This window comes from Dipodomys spectabilis, unplaced genomic scaffold (assembly GCF_019054845.1).
Source record: "Dipodomys spectabilis isolate Male_0828 unplaced genomic scaffold, ASM1905484v1 ptg000499l, whole genome shotgun sequence".
Taxonomy (NCBI): domain Eukaryota; kingdom Metazoa; phylum Chordata; class Mammalia; order Rodentia; family Heteromyidae; genus Dipodomys; species Dipodomys spectabilis.
In genome coordinates, this window is record NW_024871176.1 from 1,047,347 (window position 1) to 1,060,423 (window position 13,077).

A 13,077-nucleotide genomic window follows, 5' to 3' on the forward strand; every position below is an offset into this window, starting at 1 on the left:
TTCCTAATAAATTATTTGAAAACGGTGCTAAGTCTGTGAGTGTCTTGGGTCTCATCTATCCTGGCCGAGGTGACCTGGGGCACACTTCATTTTCCTGGTAGAGGTGTGGCACAACTCCATCACCTCCTCCATCTTCTTGGGGTCATGGATGGTCCAGAAAATTAAAATGAAAAAAAAGTTCTCGAGACCCTAGCTCAACCATTGGCTAGGTGCAGTGACAGACACATGCCTGTCATCCAGAGAGACACAGGGATGTGCAAATAGGAGGATTGCAGTCTAGGCCAGCTCAGGCATAAAGCAAAACTCTACCTTGAAATTAACAACTGGAAAGAGGGTCTAGAGGAGTGACTCCAATGGTAGCGGGCTTGCCTAGCAATCACCAGGTCCTGAGTTCAATACCCAGTGCTGCATCTCCCCCTGTGGGGGGGGGGGGGGGGAGAGACATGACAGACTAGTAGATGAGAGGCATATTGATGTATTTGATACAAGCCTTACATAGCTAATGGATACCTCTAAAAATGACTAAAAGAGCTGGCAGAGCCTGGCGCTGGTGGCTCACGCCTGTAATCCTAGCTACTCAGGAGGCTGAGATCTGAGGATCACGGTTCAAAGCCACCCCGGGCAGGAGAGACCGTGAGACTCCTATTTCCAATAAACCACCAGAAAACCGAAGTGGCGCTGTAGCTCAAGTGGTAGAGTGCTCGCCTTGAGCTGAAGAGCTGAGGGACAGCACCCAGGCCCAGAGTTCAAGCCCCACGACCGACAAAAAAAAAAAGCTGGTGGGGGCTGGGGGGGGGGTCACACCTATATTCTAACTGGTGTCTAAGGCTAGAGGACCTCAAGTTTGATGTCCACCTAGCTATGTAGTGAGACTTTTCTCCCATTTCCCAGGTTTTCTGTTGGCTCTAGTAATTGTTTTGTTCTTTTTGTGTGTGTGCAGAAATTCCCCCCCCCCCCCCCCCCCGTACCAAGGTTGGAACTTGGGGCCATGTATTTGCTTGGCTTGCTAGCTGAGCTAGCTAGGCTATTTCCACCTAAGACACACCAGCCTGCATTTGGGAGGTAAAGTCTCACAGAGATTTTTTTTCCCCCAGGCTGGCTATGAATATCTATCCTCCGGATCTCAGCCTCCTGAGTAGGATTACAAGCCTGAGACACTGGTGCCCAGGGATACTTTGTCCATTATTTGTGCTTTTTTTCTGAGACATAGCATTCTATTCAGAAAACAATTACCTGTGCCTAACTTTCAAGTTTTCCATGTTTTCTTGTAGTAAATCTAAGGTTTCAGGTTCTGTTGTTTATCTGTTTTGGCTAGTCCTGGGGTTTGAACTCTTTAAACACTGCCCTGTAGGCTCTTTTGCATAGGGCTAGCATTCTACCACTTGAGCCACAGCACCACATGTGGCTTTTTGGTGGTTGGAGACAAGAGTCAGATTTATCTTCCTAGGCTGGCTTCAAACCATAATCCTCAGATCTCAGCCTCCTGAGTAGCTAGGAAGACAGGTGTGAGCCTCCAGCACTCAGCTTCCATCACTTTGGGGCAGGGGGCAGGGTGACAAACATGGGCAGCAATAAAGCTGAAGATGTGTTGTCAGGCTGGGAGACACTGCCCATAACAGTCAGAGCTGGCGATCTCAAGCCTGTGGACGTACTTGGCCAATGGCAGCAAGCAGCTGCTTTGGAGCAGTTCCTGGAGGTAGACCACCTATCCTGTAGGGACCCAGCTGACTTGACCTTGCTCAAGTGTGGATACGCTATCACCTGAAGGAGTAGAGAAGCTATTGATAGCTGTTCTTTCCATTGGAGATTCTGTTTTTTCCGAGCTGAGAGGAGCCGGGCCACGCACACCTGTGCATAGCCTTATGTTAGCAGAAACTCAAAGCACCAAGGATGCAGAGATTTGGTGCACTCCCTCCCCACTCTCCCATCAGGTCCAGCCTTCTGCAGGGACCACACAGGTTTGACCATGTCTGTGTGAGCCTATATCAGGCATCCAATGCAAAGAACACTAGCAGCGCCCTCCTCTTCCCCCACCAGCTGTTCTGCCTGAGAATTTGTCCAGACTGACTTTGTGGATGATTTCCAGTCGATTTCCAGTGGGACCTTCAGCACTCCCTGTCCCCAAACTGTTCTGAGGTGTCATAATCACCAAAGCTAATGAACACCTTGGTTCTGCTGTGTGATGTTGAGACAGCCACTGTACCATGAAGCCTCTGATCCATCTCTGCAAGATGGAAGTCTTTGCCACGTGCAGTGGCTCACGCCTGTCATCCTAACTACTCAAAAGACTGAGATCTAAGGATTGTGGTTCAAAGCCAGCCTGGTCAGGAAAGTCTATGAGACTCTTGTCTATTAGCTACCAGAAAACTAGCAGTTGAACTGTGGCTCAAAGTGGTAGAGCAGGGCTAGGAATGTGGCTTAGTGGTAGATTGCTTGCCTATCATGCATTATCCCCGGTTCGATTCCTCAGTACCACGTAAACATAATGATCCAGAAGTGGCACTGTGGCTCAAGTGGTAGAACACTAGCCTTGAGCAAAAGAAGCTGAAGAACAGTGCCCAGGCCCTGAGTTCAAGCCCCACAAGGGCGGAGGGACAGAGTAAGGAAGAAAAGTAGGAAGGAAGAAATGGAGGGACAGGAGGATGGAGGAAAAGATGGGAAGAAGGAAGGAAGGAAGGAAGGAAGGAATCAAAAGCATTCCTTAGGATCAGCTAGACTAGACTTGAGCCCTGCTCTGCTATTCACTAGATGAGACATGGCGGCAGCCACCATTTCTTCCCGTGTCCCCTTTCCACCCAGGTGCCCATCAGGATGGATGGCTCTCTGCCACAGCAAGGCTGAGCCAAGTACAAAAGGGCAGGGGAGATGGTTGAGCCAAAGATCTGCAAACTCCAGAAAGCATTCCTTTAGTTACACAGTATGGACTGCAAATCCATGACATTATTTCCAGTAATCCCTTGCGGGCGGCAGCACCTTCAGCCTCAAGGCCAACGCAAAGCTGCTGAGAGCAAAGCAAACAGCCTTATCTTGGGGGGTACAGGGGCCCCAGACTATAAGAAGGGACACCATTGCTCACTTCAGTGCTTTGTCCACTCAAGATGAAATTCCTTGTGCTGGCCGCTCTGCTCACAGGTAGGCACCCCTTGGGCCCCCTTTCTGGGCACTCAGATCCCCTGCTACTCCAACAGCAGTCTGGGGACATAGCACATAGGACTGGCTGGAGGCTCAGTTCTAGGCTCCCTGTGCAGCGTGTGAGCTCCTGGGTTGGGGTTTATTCCCCAAGTCCCCCCAACAGTTTCCACAATTTCTACCTCATCTGAACTCAAGAGAACCCTTGTAGGCTGGGAATGTGGCTTAGTGGTAGAGTGCTTGCCTGGCATGCATGAGGCCCTGAGATTGATTCCTCAGTACCACATACACAGAAAAAGCATGTAGTGGCGCTGTGGTTCAAGTGGTAGAGTGCTAGCCTTGAGCAAAAGCAGTTCAGGGACAGTGGCCCGGCACTTAGTTCAAGCCCCAGGACTGGCAAAAAAAAAAAAAAGGACCCCTTGTAGCAGGTTCTATCTTCCCACCAATTCATATAAGTAAGTCCCTCTTTTTTCTCTCTACCATATGTGCTATTTTTATTTTATTTATTTATTTATTTTTTTTGCTGGTCGTGGGGCCTGAGCTCTGGGCCTGGGCGCTGGCCCTCAGCTCTTCAGTTCAAGGCTAGCACTCTACCATGTGAGCCACAGCACCACTTCTGGCTTTTTCTGCTTATGTGGTGCTAAGGAATTGAACCCAGGGCCTCATGCATGCAAGGCAAGAAGCACTCTACCACTAAGCCACCTTCCCAGCCTTTTTATTTTATTTTTATTTCTTTATTTTTGCCACAGCTCTACTTCCAGCTTTTTCTGTTTATGTGCTACCAAGGAATTGAACCCAGGGCTTCATTCATGCTAGAGAAGCAGTAAGCCACATTCCCAACCCTTGCTATTTTTTTTTTTTTTTTTTTTTTGGTGGTGTAAGTACTGGGACCTGAGCTCAGGGTCTGTCCCTGGGCTGCTTTTGCTCAAAGTGAGCACTCTACCACGTGAGCCACAGCACCACTTCGAGCTTTTTCTGTTTATGTGATACTGAGGAATCAATCTCAGGGCTTCATGCATATCAAGCAAGCACTCTACCACTAAGCCACATTCCCAGCCCTCCTTGCCAAATCCTGTTGGTTTTTTTTGGGGTCTGGTCGTGGGGCCAGAACTCTGGGCCTGGGCGCTATCCCTCAGCTCTTCAGCTCAAGGCTAGCGCTCTACCACTTGAGCCACAGCACCACTTCCGGCTTTTTTCTTATGTGGTGCTGAGGAATCGAACCCAGAGCCTTGAGCATGCAAGGCAAGTGCTCTGCCACTGAACCACCTTCCCAGCTTGCCAAATCCTTTTTTAAAAAATGTTTTTGTGGGGCTGGGAAGGTGGCTCAGTGGTAGAGCGCTTGCCTTGCATGCATGAGACCCTGGGTTTGATTCCTCAGCACCACATAAGCAAAAAGAAAAAAGCTGGAAGTGGTGCTGTGGCTCAAGTGGTAGAGCACTAGCCTTGAGCTAAAGAGCTGAGGGACAGCGCCCAGGCCCAGAGTTCAGGCCCATGACGGGACCCATAAATAAATAAACAAAAAATGTTTTTGTGCTGGCTGCCAGTGGCTCATGCCTGTAATCCTAGCTCCTCTGGAGGCTGAGATCTGAAGACCACAATTCAAAGCCAGCCAGGGCAGGAAAAGTCTGTGAGACTCTTATCTCCAATAAACGCCAGAAAACCAGAAGTGGTACTGTGGCTCAAATGGTAGAGTGCTCGCCTTGAACTGAAAAGCTCAGGGACAGTGCCCAGGCCCAGAGTTCAAGCCCCAAGAACAACAACAAAATTAGCAACGTAAACAGTATATCTGTGTGTGTGTGTGTGTGTGTGTGCTGGCACTGGGGCTTAAACTCAGGGCCTGAGCTCTGTCTCTTAGCTTTTTTGCTCAAGACTGGCACTCTGCCACTTAAGCCACAGCTCCACTTCTAGCTTTTTTCTGGTTCTTTGGAGATAAGAGTCTCTGGACTTTTCTGCCTGGGATGGCTTTGAATCATGATTCTCAGATTTCAGCCCCTGAATAGCTTGGATTGCAGATGTGAGCCCGCAGTGCACACATGCCTAGCATATTTCTCTTTCTGTGAGTCAGGATGGGGGTATAACTGGGGTGGGTCTGCTTCTCTGGCTCAAGATCTTTTCCAGAGCTATGATTGGGAGATAGTCTTAGCTTCATGTCTCATCTGAGGCTTAATTGGAGGTGAAGCTGCTTCAAGACGCACAACTGGTTCTTGGCAGGATTTGATTGGTTCGCTATGAGCTACTGGACTAAGAGCTGGGTTTTCTCCTGGCTGTTGGAGGAGGCCACCTTCCCTCAGCATCTTACACATGGACCCCTCCACAGGGCAGCTCACAGCCAGTGGCTGACCTCCCATTGGGGGAGCAAGTAAGAGGACCAAAAAGAATGAGCAAACAAAAGTCAATTGTTGGGTATTGATAGTCCAGCTGGGCATGGTACCACATGCCTATAATCCCAGAACTTGGGAGGCTGAAGCAAAAGGATGGAGTTCAAGACTAGCCTGTGCTACACAACAAGACCCTTTCAGTAAACAAAGGGCTGAGAATGTAGCTCAGTGTTAACAGTGCTGCCTAGCATGTGCAAGGTCCTGGGTTCTGTCCCCCAGACTGCCAAAAACAACAAAAAACAAAAATGCATGCTAAGTGAAAGAAATCATAAAAAGGACACCCACTGGGGCTGGGAAGTTGGCTCAGTGGTAGAGCGCTTGCCTTGCATGCCTGAGGCCCTGGGTTCGATTCCTCAGCACCACATAAGCAAAAAGAAAAAACGCTGGAAGTGGAGCTGTGGCTCAAGTGGTAGGGCACTAGCCTTGAGCTGAAGAGCTGAGGGACAGCGCCCAGGCCCAGAGTTCAGGCCCCATGACCAGACCCAAAAAAAAAAAAAAAAAAGGATCCATTTATGTGGAGCTGTGGCTCAAGTGGTAGGGCACTAGCCTTGAGCTGAAGAGCTGAGGGACAGCGCCCAGGCCCAGAGTTCAGGCCCCATGACCAGACCCAAAAAAAAAAAAAAAAAAGGATCCATTTATAGGGAATATCAAGACAAAAAACAGACCAGGCTGAGCACTGGTGGCTCATGCCTGTTGTTAGCTGTTCAAGAAGCTGAGATCTCAGGATCCTGGTTTACAGTCAGACCGGCCAAAAAAGTTTGTGATACTTTAATTTCTGATTAATTGGCAAAAGTGCCAGAACTGGAGTTGTAGCTCACATGTTAAATAGCCTTGGACAAAAAAGCCAGATAAGCTGGGAATTCATAGCTCATGCCTGCAATCCTAGCTACTCAGGAGGCTGAGATCACAGTTGAAAGCCAGCCTGGGCAGGAAAGTCCATGAGACTCTTATCTCCAATTAACCACCAGAAAATCAGAAGTGGCACTGTGGCTCAAGTGGTAGAGTACTTGCCTTGAGCTGAAGAGCTCAGGGACAACACCCAGGCCCAGAGTTCAAGCCCCATGACCAACAACAACAACAAACTCTCTGACTTGGGCTAGGAATGTTGCTTAGTGGTAGAGTGCTAGCCTTAGGCAAAAGCAGCTCAAGGCCAGTGTCCAGGCCCAGAGTTTAAGCCCCAGGACTGGCAAAAAAAAAAAAAAAAATCCTGTTTTATCAGGTTCCTGCTCCCCACCATGCTTTTCTGAAGCAGCAACTGGCAGGGGTGAGGAATACAGAGGGCAGGCAGTGGACCTCTGGGCCCCAGAGCCACTGAGGATGAATTTGATCTGGCTGCTTTCTTGCAGTGGGTGCTACTGCACACAGCATCATCCCTCGGGCTGTGTGGCAGTTCCGCAACATGATCAAGTGTACCATTCCTGGGAGTGACCCCTACAAGGAATACAACAACTACGGCTGCTTCTGTGGCTTGGGGGGCTCAGGCACCCCTGTGGATGATCTGGACAGGTAACAAGCCATCTGTGTGTCTGGGGGGGGGGGGACAGTAGACAAGGCAAGTTTCACAGTGCCCACGCATATGGATATAAATATGGACAAAGCATAGCCTATGTTGGCCCTAGCATCCTGTAAAGAAAACCTCCCCAAGAGGACCCTCCAGCCAATGTCACCTCTGGAAATGGAAAGTGGAAAATCCAAGATGTAAAATAGCATGTGATTCTGCCCTCTAGTGTCTGGATAGAGCAACTCCAACTGCCACGATCACAATCCAGGTGTCAGGAGCTCTTGTTTAAAAAAAGTGTGTGTGTGGGGGGGGGGGGGAATGGGGGGAACAAAGGAGGAGGCAACAATGCTTGATAAGAAACACACTCATGGGCTGAGAAGGTGGCTCAGTGGTTAAAGCGCTTGCCTTGCATGCCTGAGGCCCTGGGTTCGATTCCTCAGCACCACATAAGCAAAAAGAAAAAAGCCGGAAGTGGCGCTGTGGCTCAAGTGGTAGAGCGCTAGCCTTGAGCTGAAGAGCTGAGGGACAGCGCCCAGGCCCAGAGTTCAGGCCCCATGACCGGACCCAAAAAAAAAAAAAAAAAGAAACACACTCATTACCTTGCCCAGGTAATTGTAACCCCTCTGTAAGGTATTTTCACAATTAAAAAAAAAGTGTCACTGGTGGCTCACAGCTTGTCATCCTAACTATCCAGAAGGCTGAGATCTGAGGATCACAGTTTGAAGACATTTCCAGGCAAGAAAGTCCATGAGACACTTATAACCAATTAACCACCAGAAAATCTGAAAGTAGAGCTGTGGATCAAATGGTTGAGCACTAGCCATGAACACAAAAGCTCAAGGACAGTACCCAGGACCTGAGTTCAAGCCCCAGAACCAACAACAACAAAAAGTTTCATGGCAGGGGCTGGGAAGATGGCTCAGTGGTAGAGTGCTTGCCTTGCATGCATGAGGCCCTGGGTTCGATTCCTCAGCACCACATAAGCAAAAAGAAAAAAAAGCCGGAAGTGGTGCTGTGGCTCAAGTGGTAGAGTGCTAGCCTTGAGCTGAAGAGCTGAGGGACAGTGCCCAGGCCCAGAGTTCAGGCCCCACGACTGGACCCCCCCCCAAAAAAAAGTAAATAAATAAAGAGGCCAGCCACTGGTGGCTCATGCCTATAATCCTAGCTCCTCAGAAAGCTGAGTTCAGAAGATCACAGTTCAAACCCAGCCTGGGCAAGAAAGCCCATGAAGCTTTTATCTCCAATTAACCACCAGAAAACCAAAAAGTGTCACTGTGATTCAAAGTAGTAGAGTGCTAGTTCTGAGTGAAAAAGCTCAGGGGCAGTGCTCAGAACCTAAGTTCAAACCCATGACCAACAAATAAATAAATAAATAAAGGGCTTACCATTTTCCAAGTTATATGTAAAACTATTTCTCCTGGAGCATTTCAGCTAAGTTATGTATACTTCCCCAAAAGACAGGAGGTGACTCAGACTGCTACCAAGACATGATCTTTGATTGATTTTGTTCCTCTTCTTCTTCAGATGCTGCCAGAGACATGACCATTGCTACACCCAGGCCAAGAAGATGAGCAGCTGTAAATTCCTCGTGGACAATCCTTACACCAACACCTACTCCTACACGTGCTCTGGCTCCCAGATCACCTGCAGCAGTATGTCTACCTTCTGTCTGACTTTCAGATTCTGCTAAGCCTGGGAAAAATCATAGCCATGATACTCACAATTAATTGGTCATTCTCTTGCTCTGATTTTAACTTCATAACAACCCTGGGGGACAGAATACTATCTCGATTTTACAGATGAGGAAACTGAGACTCAGAAAATGAAGTCATTTGTCTGAGGTCACACAGCCTGTAAGGTTTGGTTTTGGAACAGAGTTCTGTAGAACTCCAAAGCTCTGCCTTTAACTTCCATGTTTTATTGCTTCCTAATGTAATAAAAAAGCTCGGAGCTATATTATTAAGAAACCTGCTATTACATGGCAGAAGCTGGGCTAATAATGTATACAGGATAGGTTTTATTGTCCCCATTTTAAAATCTGGGAAACTGAGGCTCAAAGACAGTCATTTGGGCTGAGGGGTGTGGCTCAAATATTAAAGCATTTGTTTAGTAATTGCAAAGCCCTGAATTCAAGCTTCAGCACATGCACACACACCCACACACACGCACACACACACACTCAGAGTCATTTACTCCAAGGCATATACTTTGGTAAGTAGTAGTTGATATTTAAACCTGGTTTTGGACTGGGAATGTGGTTTAGTGGTAGATTGCTTGCCTAATATGCATGAAGCCCTGGGTTGGATTCCTCAGTACCACAGAAAAAGCTGGAAGTGATATTGTAGCTCAAGTGGTAGAGTGCTAGCCTTGAGCAAAAAGCAGCTCAGGGACAGCGTCCAGGCCCAGAGTTCAAGCCTCAGGACTGGCAATAAATAAATAAATAAACCTGATTTAATCTAATTTATAAGGCTCTCATCTTTCTGGGCATGGGTAGCTCATGCCTCTAAAATCTAGCTACTCACGAGGCTGAGATGTAAGGATCTCAGTTCAAAGCCAGCCCAGAGAGGAAAGTCTGTGAGACTCCAATCTCTCCAATTAACCATCAGAAAAATGGAAATGGAGCTGTGGCTCAAAGTGGTAGAGTACTAGCCTTGAACAAAAAAAGCTCAGGGACAGTGCCTAGGCCCCAAGTTCAAGCATCACGACTGATGGGGGAAAAAGGCTCTTATCTTAAGCACTAAGTTCAGAGTCTGAGTTTGTGCTTTCTTATAAGTACTACGTGCTAGCCGACTGCGCCACTGGAGCGCCTAAGCTCCTACGTTTTTGCTTTCTTTTACTTCTTTCTTTCCTCCCTTCCTTCCTTCTTTTTCATTCCTTCTCTTCCTCTTTACTACTTCCCTCCCTCCCTTCTTTCACTCTTCCTATCTCTTCTTTCTTCCTTTCTTTCCTCTTTTCTCTTTCCTGCTATTCTTTTTTTCTCATTTAGGGCCCATGTCCCGTCCCTGAGCTTTTTTTGTTCAAGGCTAGCACTATACCACCTGAGCCCCCTTCCAGCTTTTTGGTTGTTAATTGGAGATAAGACTCTCACAGACTTTCCTGTCTAGGCTGGCTTCGAATGGTGATCCTCAGATCTCAGCTTCCTGAGTAGCTAAGGCCTTGAGTTTCAAATCCCAGGACTGGCACCAAAAAAAAATTAAAGTCAAATATAACTAGGCACCTAGTTTGCTTGGTTTCTCAACTGAAAATTTGTACCAGTGTGATAGCTAGAAGCTTATTCCAACTAATTCTTCTTCCTGGGTTGTACAAAGCAAGAAGCAGCTTGGCTCACCCCACTTTTTGTCCCTTTCAAGGCAAAAACAATGAATGTGAAGCTTTCATCTGCAATTGTGACCGTGAAGCTGCCATCTGCTTCTCCCAGGTCCCATACAACAAGGAGCACAAAGACCTGGACACCAAGAAATACTGTTAGGATTGTCACCTTTGAAAAGCAGCACCCCTGCCTGCTGTATTGCCTGCATCTTACATTGTGTCTTCCAATAAAGCATCTCTTGAAAGATCTCATGTTTGGAGATTGTTGTATTTTCTCTCTACTAAACATAACTAGATCTCTGTGAAGACCATTCAAGTTAGGACATTTTTAGGAAGCAAATTCTTTGAAATGTGAGTCATCATCAGCCACCACCAATAATTTACTCTCCCAGGGCTGCGTGTCTCTAAATTTCCTGCTAGTCCTAGGAGCTATTCCTAGAAGGAGATCTTATTTTCTTCTTCTTTTTCCCCAGAGCTAAGGACCAAACTCAGGGACCTTGCACTTGCCGGGCAAGTGCTCTTCCACTGAGCTAAATCCCAACCTCAGAGATCTTATTTTCTAAGTTGAGGCCCAATAGGAGAAGTCATTTTGCTCACTTCCATCAGCAACTACGCTCTGAGCTCCCTCCTGAAGTTGTTTAACAGATCTCACCTGCTTTCATTCCTCTTACTCCATTGCCAACTGAGTTAAACCACTGCTTTCTACAACTCTTGCTTTTTCTCAGTACTGAGGTTTGAGCGCAGGACCTTGTGATTGCTACAGCCACACTCTAGCACCGCTCTTCGTTGAGACAGGGGCTTACTGTGTAGCCCAGGCTGGCCAGAGCTCTGTGTGTGTGTGTGTCTGTCTGTCTGTCTGTCTGTGTCTGTGTCTGTGTGTCTGTGTCTCTCTCTGTGTGTGTCTGTGTAATTGGAGAGTCTCACAAACTTTGCTATCCAGGCTGGCTTCGAACCGCGATCCTCAGATCTCAGCCTCCTGAGCGGGTGGTATTACAAACCTAAGCCATCAGCGCCCGGTTAATAATCTTTTCATGAGCATCTGCTGGGCGCTGAAAACTGGATAAAGGAAATTCTATTACTGTGGCCAGGAGGGTTTGAGTGGGAAAAAAAAAAAACCTGAAAATCATTTGAGAGAGGATTAAGATCCCAGCGGCCGGGGCGTCCGCACGGTGCCGGACGCGGGCACCGGCTCCTCACGGAGCGCGTCACCTTTCACAGCGGGGACACGTGGCTGTATTTACCTTCCCACCTCACGTGACTCCGCCCGTTTACTCTGGGCCCGGAGAGATTTTGGAGTAAGATGTCATTGGATGGTGTCATGACACGTAACTATCGGCCTGTCTTTTCTATTGGCCCGCAGCCCGCCCCCTGCGCCTGCGCGAGCCCAAACCCGCGCTTGCGCAGTGCCTGAGAATAGTGCTTCATGTGTGGTCTGGAACGGCGGAGGGCTTCTGTGCTGTTTGCGCGCGTTTGCAACGTGCAGAGTCCCCGCAAGACGAGGAACTCCCGAGAGTGCCTCAGCGGGGCCACTCACCTGCCTCTCTGTTTTCCGCTTGGCAACTCCTACATCTCATCACCATTATTATTATTCCTAGGAGGGTTGAGTGAAGGCAAGAAAGGGAGAGGCTGAGCCGCAAAGGGGAGACCACGCCAACGCTCACTTCTCTAATTCTAATTACACTGAGATCTGAGGATCAAGGTCTGAAGCTACCCCGGGCAGGAAAATCCGTGAAACTCTTAATCTCCAATTAACCACTAAGGAGGCCGGAAGTGGAGGTATTTCTCCAGTGGTAGGATGCTATCCTTTAACATAGAAGCTAAAGGACAGCTACCCAGGCCCGGAGTTCAAGACCACACACAGCCACAGCCACACACAAAGGATGGAGGGCAGACCAGTGGGGCGTAGATGTGAGATCCTATTCAAAGAAAGGCTGGGGGCCTGGCTCAGGTATTAGGCAGTCACCTAACATGCATGGACCTGATGCAAATGCCAGAACTGAAAAAGAAAAAGACCTAGAGGAATGCCGGGTTGGATTCTAGTCCTGGCTCCAAAACAATGTAATGTGACCTTAGGTAAATCTGGATCTTAGATGTCAGGCACAGTGCTACATATCTACTCTCCACATTTGGGAGGTGGTGGCAAGGAGGATTCAATTTCAAAGCTAAACTAGGCTGGGTTACATAGTAGGGTTCTGTCTCAAAAAAAAAGAAATCAAAAAGAAAAAGGTAGACTGCTTACCTAGCATGTGAGAGGTCAGTTTAACTTTTCTCTGTCATTGTATATACAGTAGTTCCTAGTAGAGAATGGGTGGGGATTGAACAGTGGCTCCAGTGGCTACCGCTTGTGGCTCATGCCTGTAATCCTAGCTACTCAGGAGACTGAGATCTGAGGATTGTGGTTAGAAGCCACCCTGGACAGAAAAGTCTCTAACCACCAGAAAACCAGAAGTGGCACTGTGGTTCAAAATGGTACAGTGCCAGCCTTGAGCAAAAAGGGCTCAGGGACAATGCTCAGGCCCTGAGTTCAAGCCCCAAGACAACAACAACAACAACAAAAAATGTGGCACCATTGGGAGATGATCATAAATGACTGATTTTTATTTATTTTTGTCGGTCCTGGGGCTTGAACTCTGGGCTTGGGTGCTGTTCCTCAGCTCTAAAGCTCAAGGCAAGCACTCTACCACTTGAGCCATTTCCGGTTTTCTGGTGGTTAATTGGAGATAAATGTCTCACAGGATTTCCTGTACCCGCTGGCTTTGA

At 48.0% G+C, this 13,077-nt stretch overlaps 1 protein-coding gene across 1 annotated transcript; it reads left to right on the top strand.

The window, feature by feature from the left end:
* The first annotated feature begins 3,098 nt into the window (after nt 1–3,098).
* Pla2g1b (phospholipase A2 group IB) lies at nt 3,099–10,544 on the top strand. The gene is made up of 4 exons (XM_042669632.1): nt 3,099–3,132; nt 6,854–7,013; nt 8,533–8,660; nt 10,359–10,544. The coding sequence occupies exons 1-4, from the start codon at nt 3,099–3,101 to the stop codon at nt 10,475–10,477; spliced, it is 441 nt and encodes a 146-aa protein (XP_042525566.1). The 3' UTR covers nt 10,478–10,544.
* Nucleotides 10,545–13,077: the final 2,533 nt, after the last annotated feature.

Bases quoted from the DNA above. Each gene is read 5' to 3' on its own strand.
- Pla2g1b (XM_042669632.1), top strand. From the start codon at position 3,099: ATGAAATTCCTTGTGCTGGCCGCTCTGCTCACAG. The intron at 3,133-6,853 runs GTAGGCACCCCT...GCTTTCTTGCAG, and splicing joins GCTGGCCGCTCTGCTCACAG to TGGGTGCTACTGCACACAGC. The intron at 7,014-8,532 runs GTAACAAGCCAT...CTTCTTCTTCAG, and splicing joins CCTGTGGATGATCTGGACAG to ATGCTGCCAGAGACATGACC.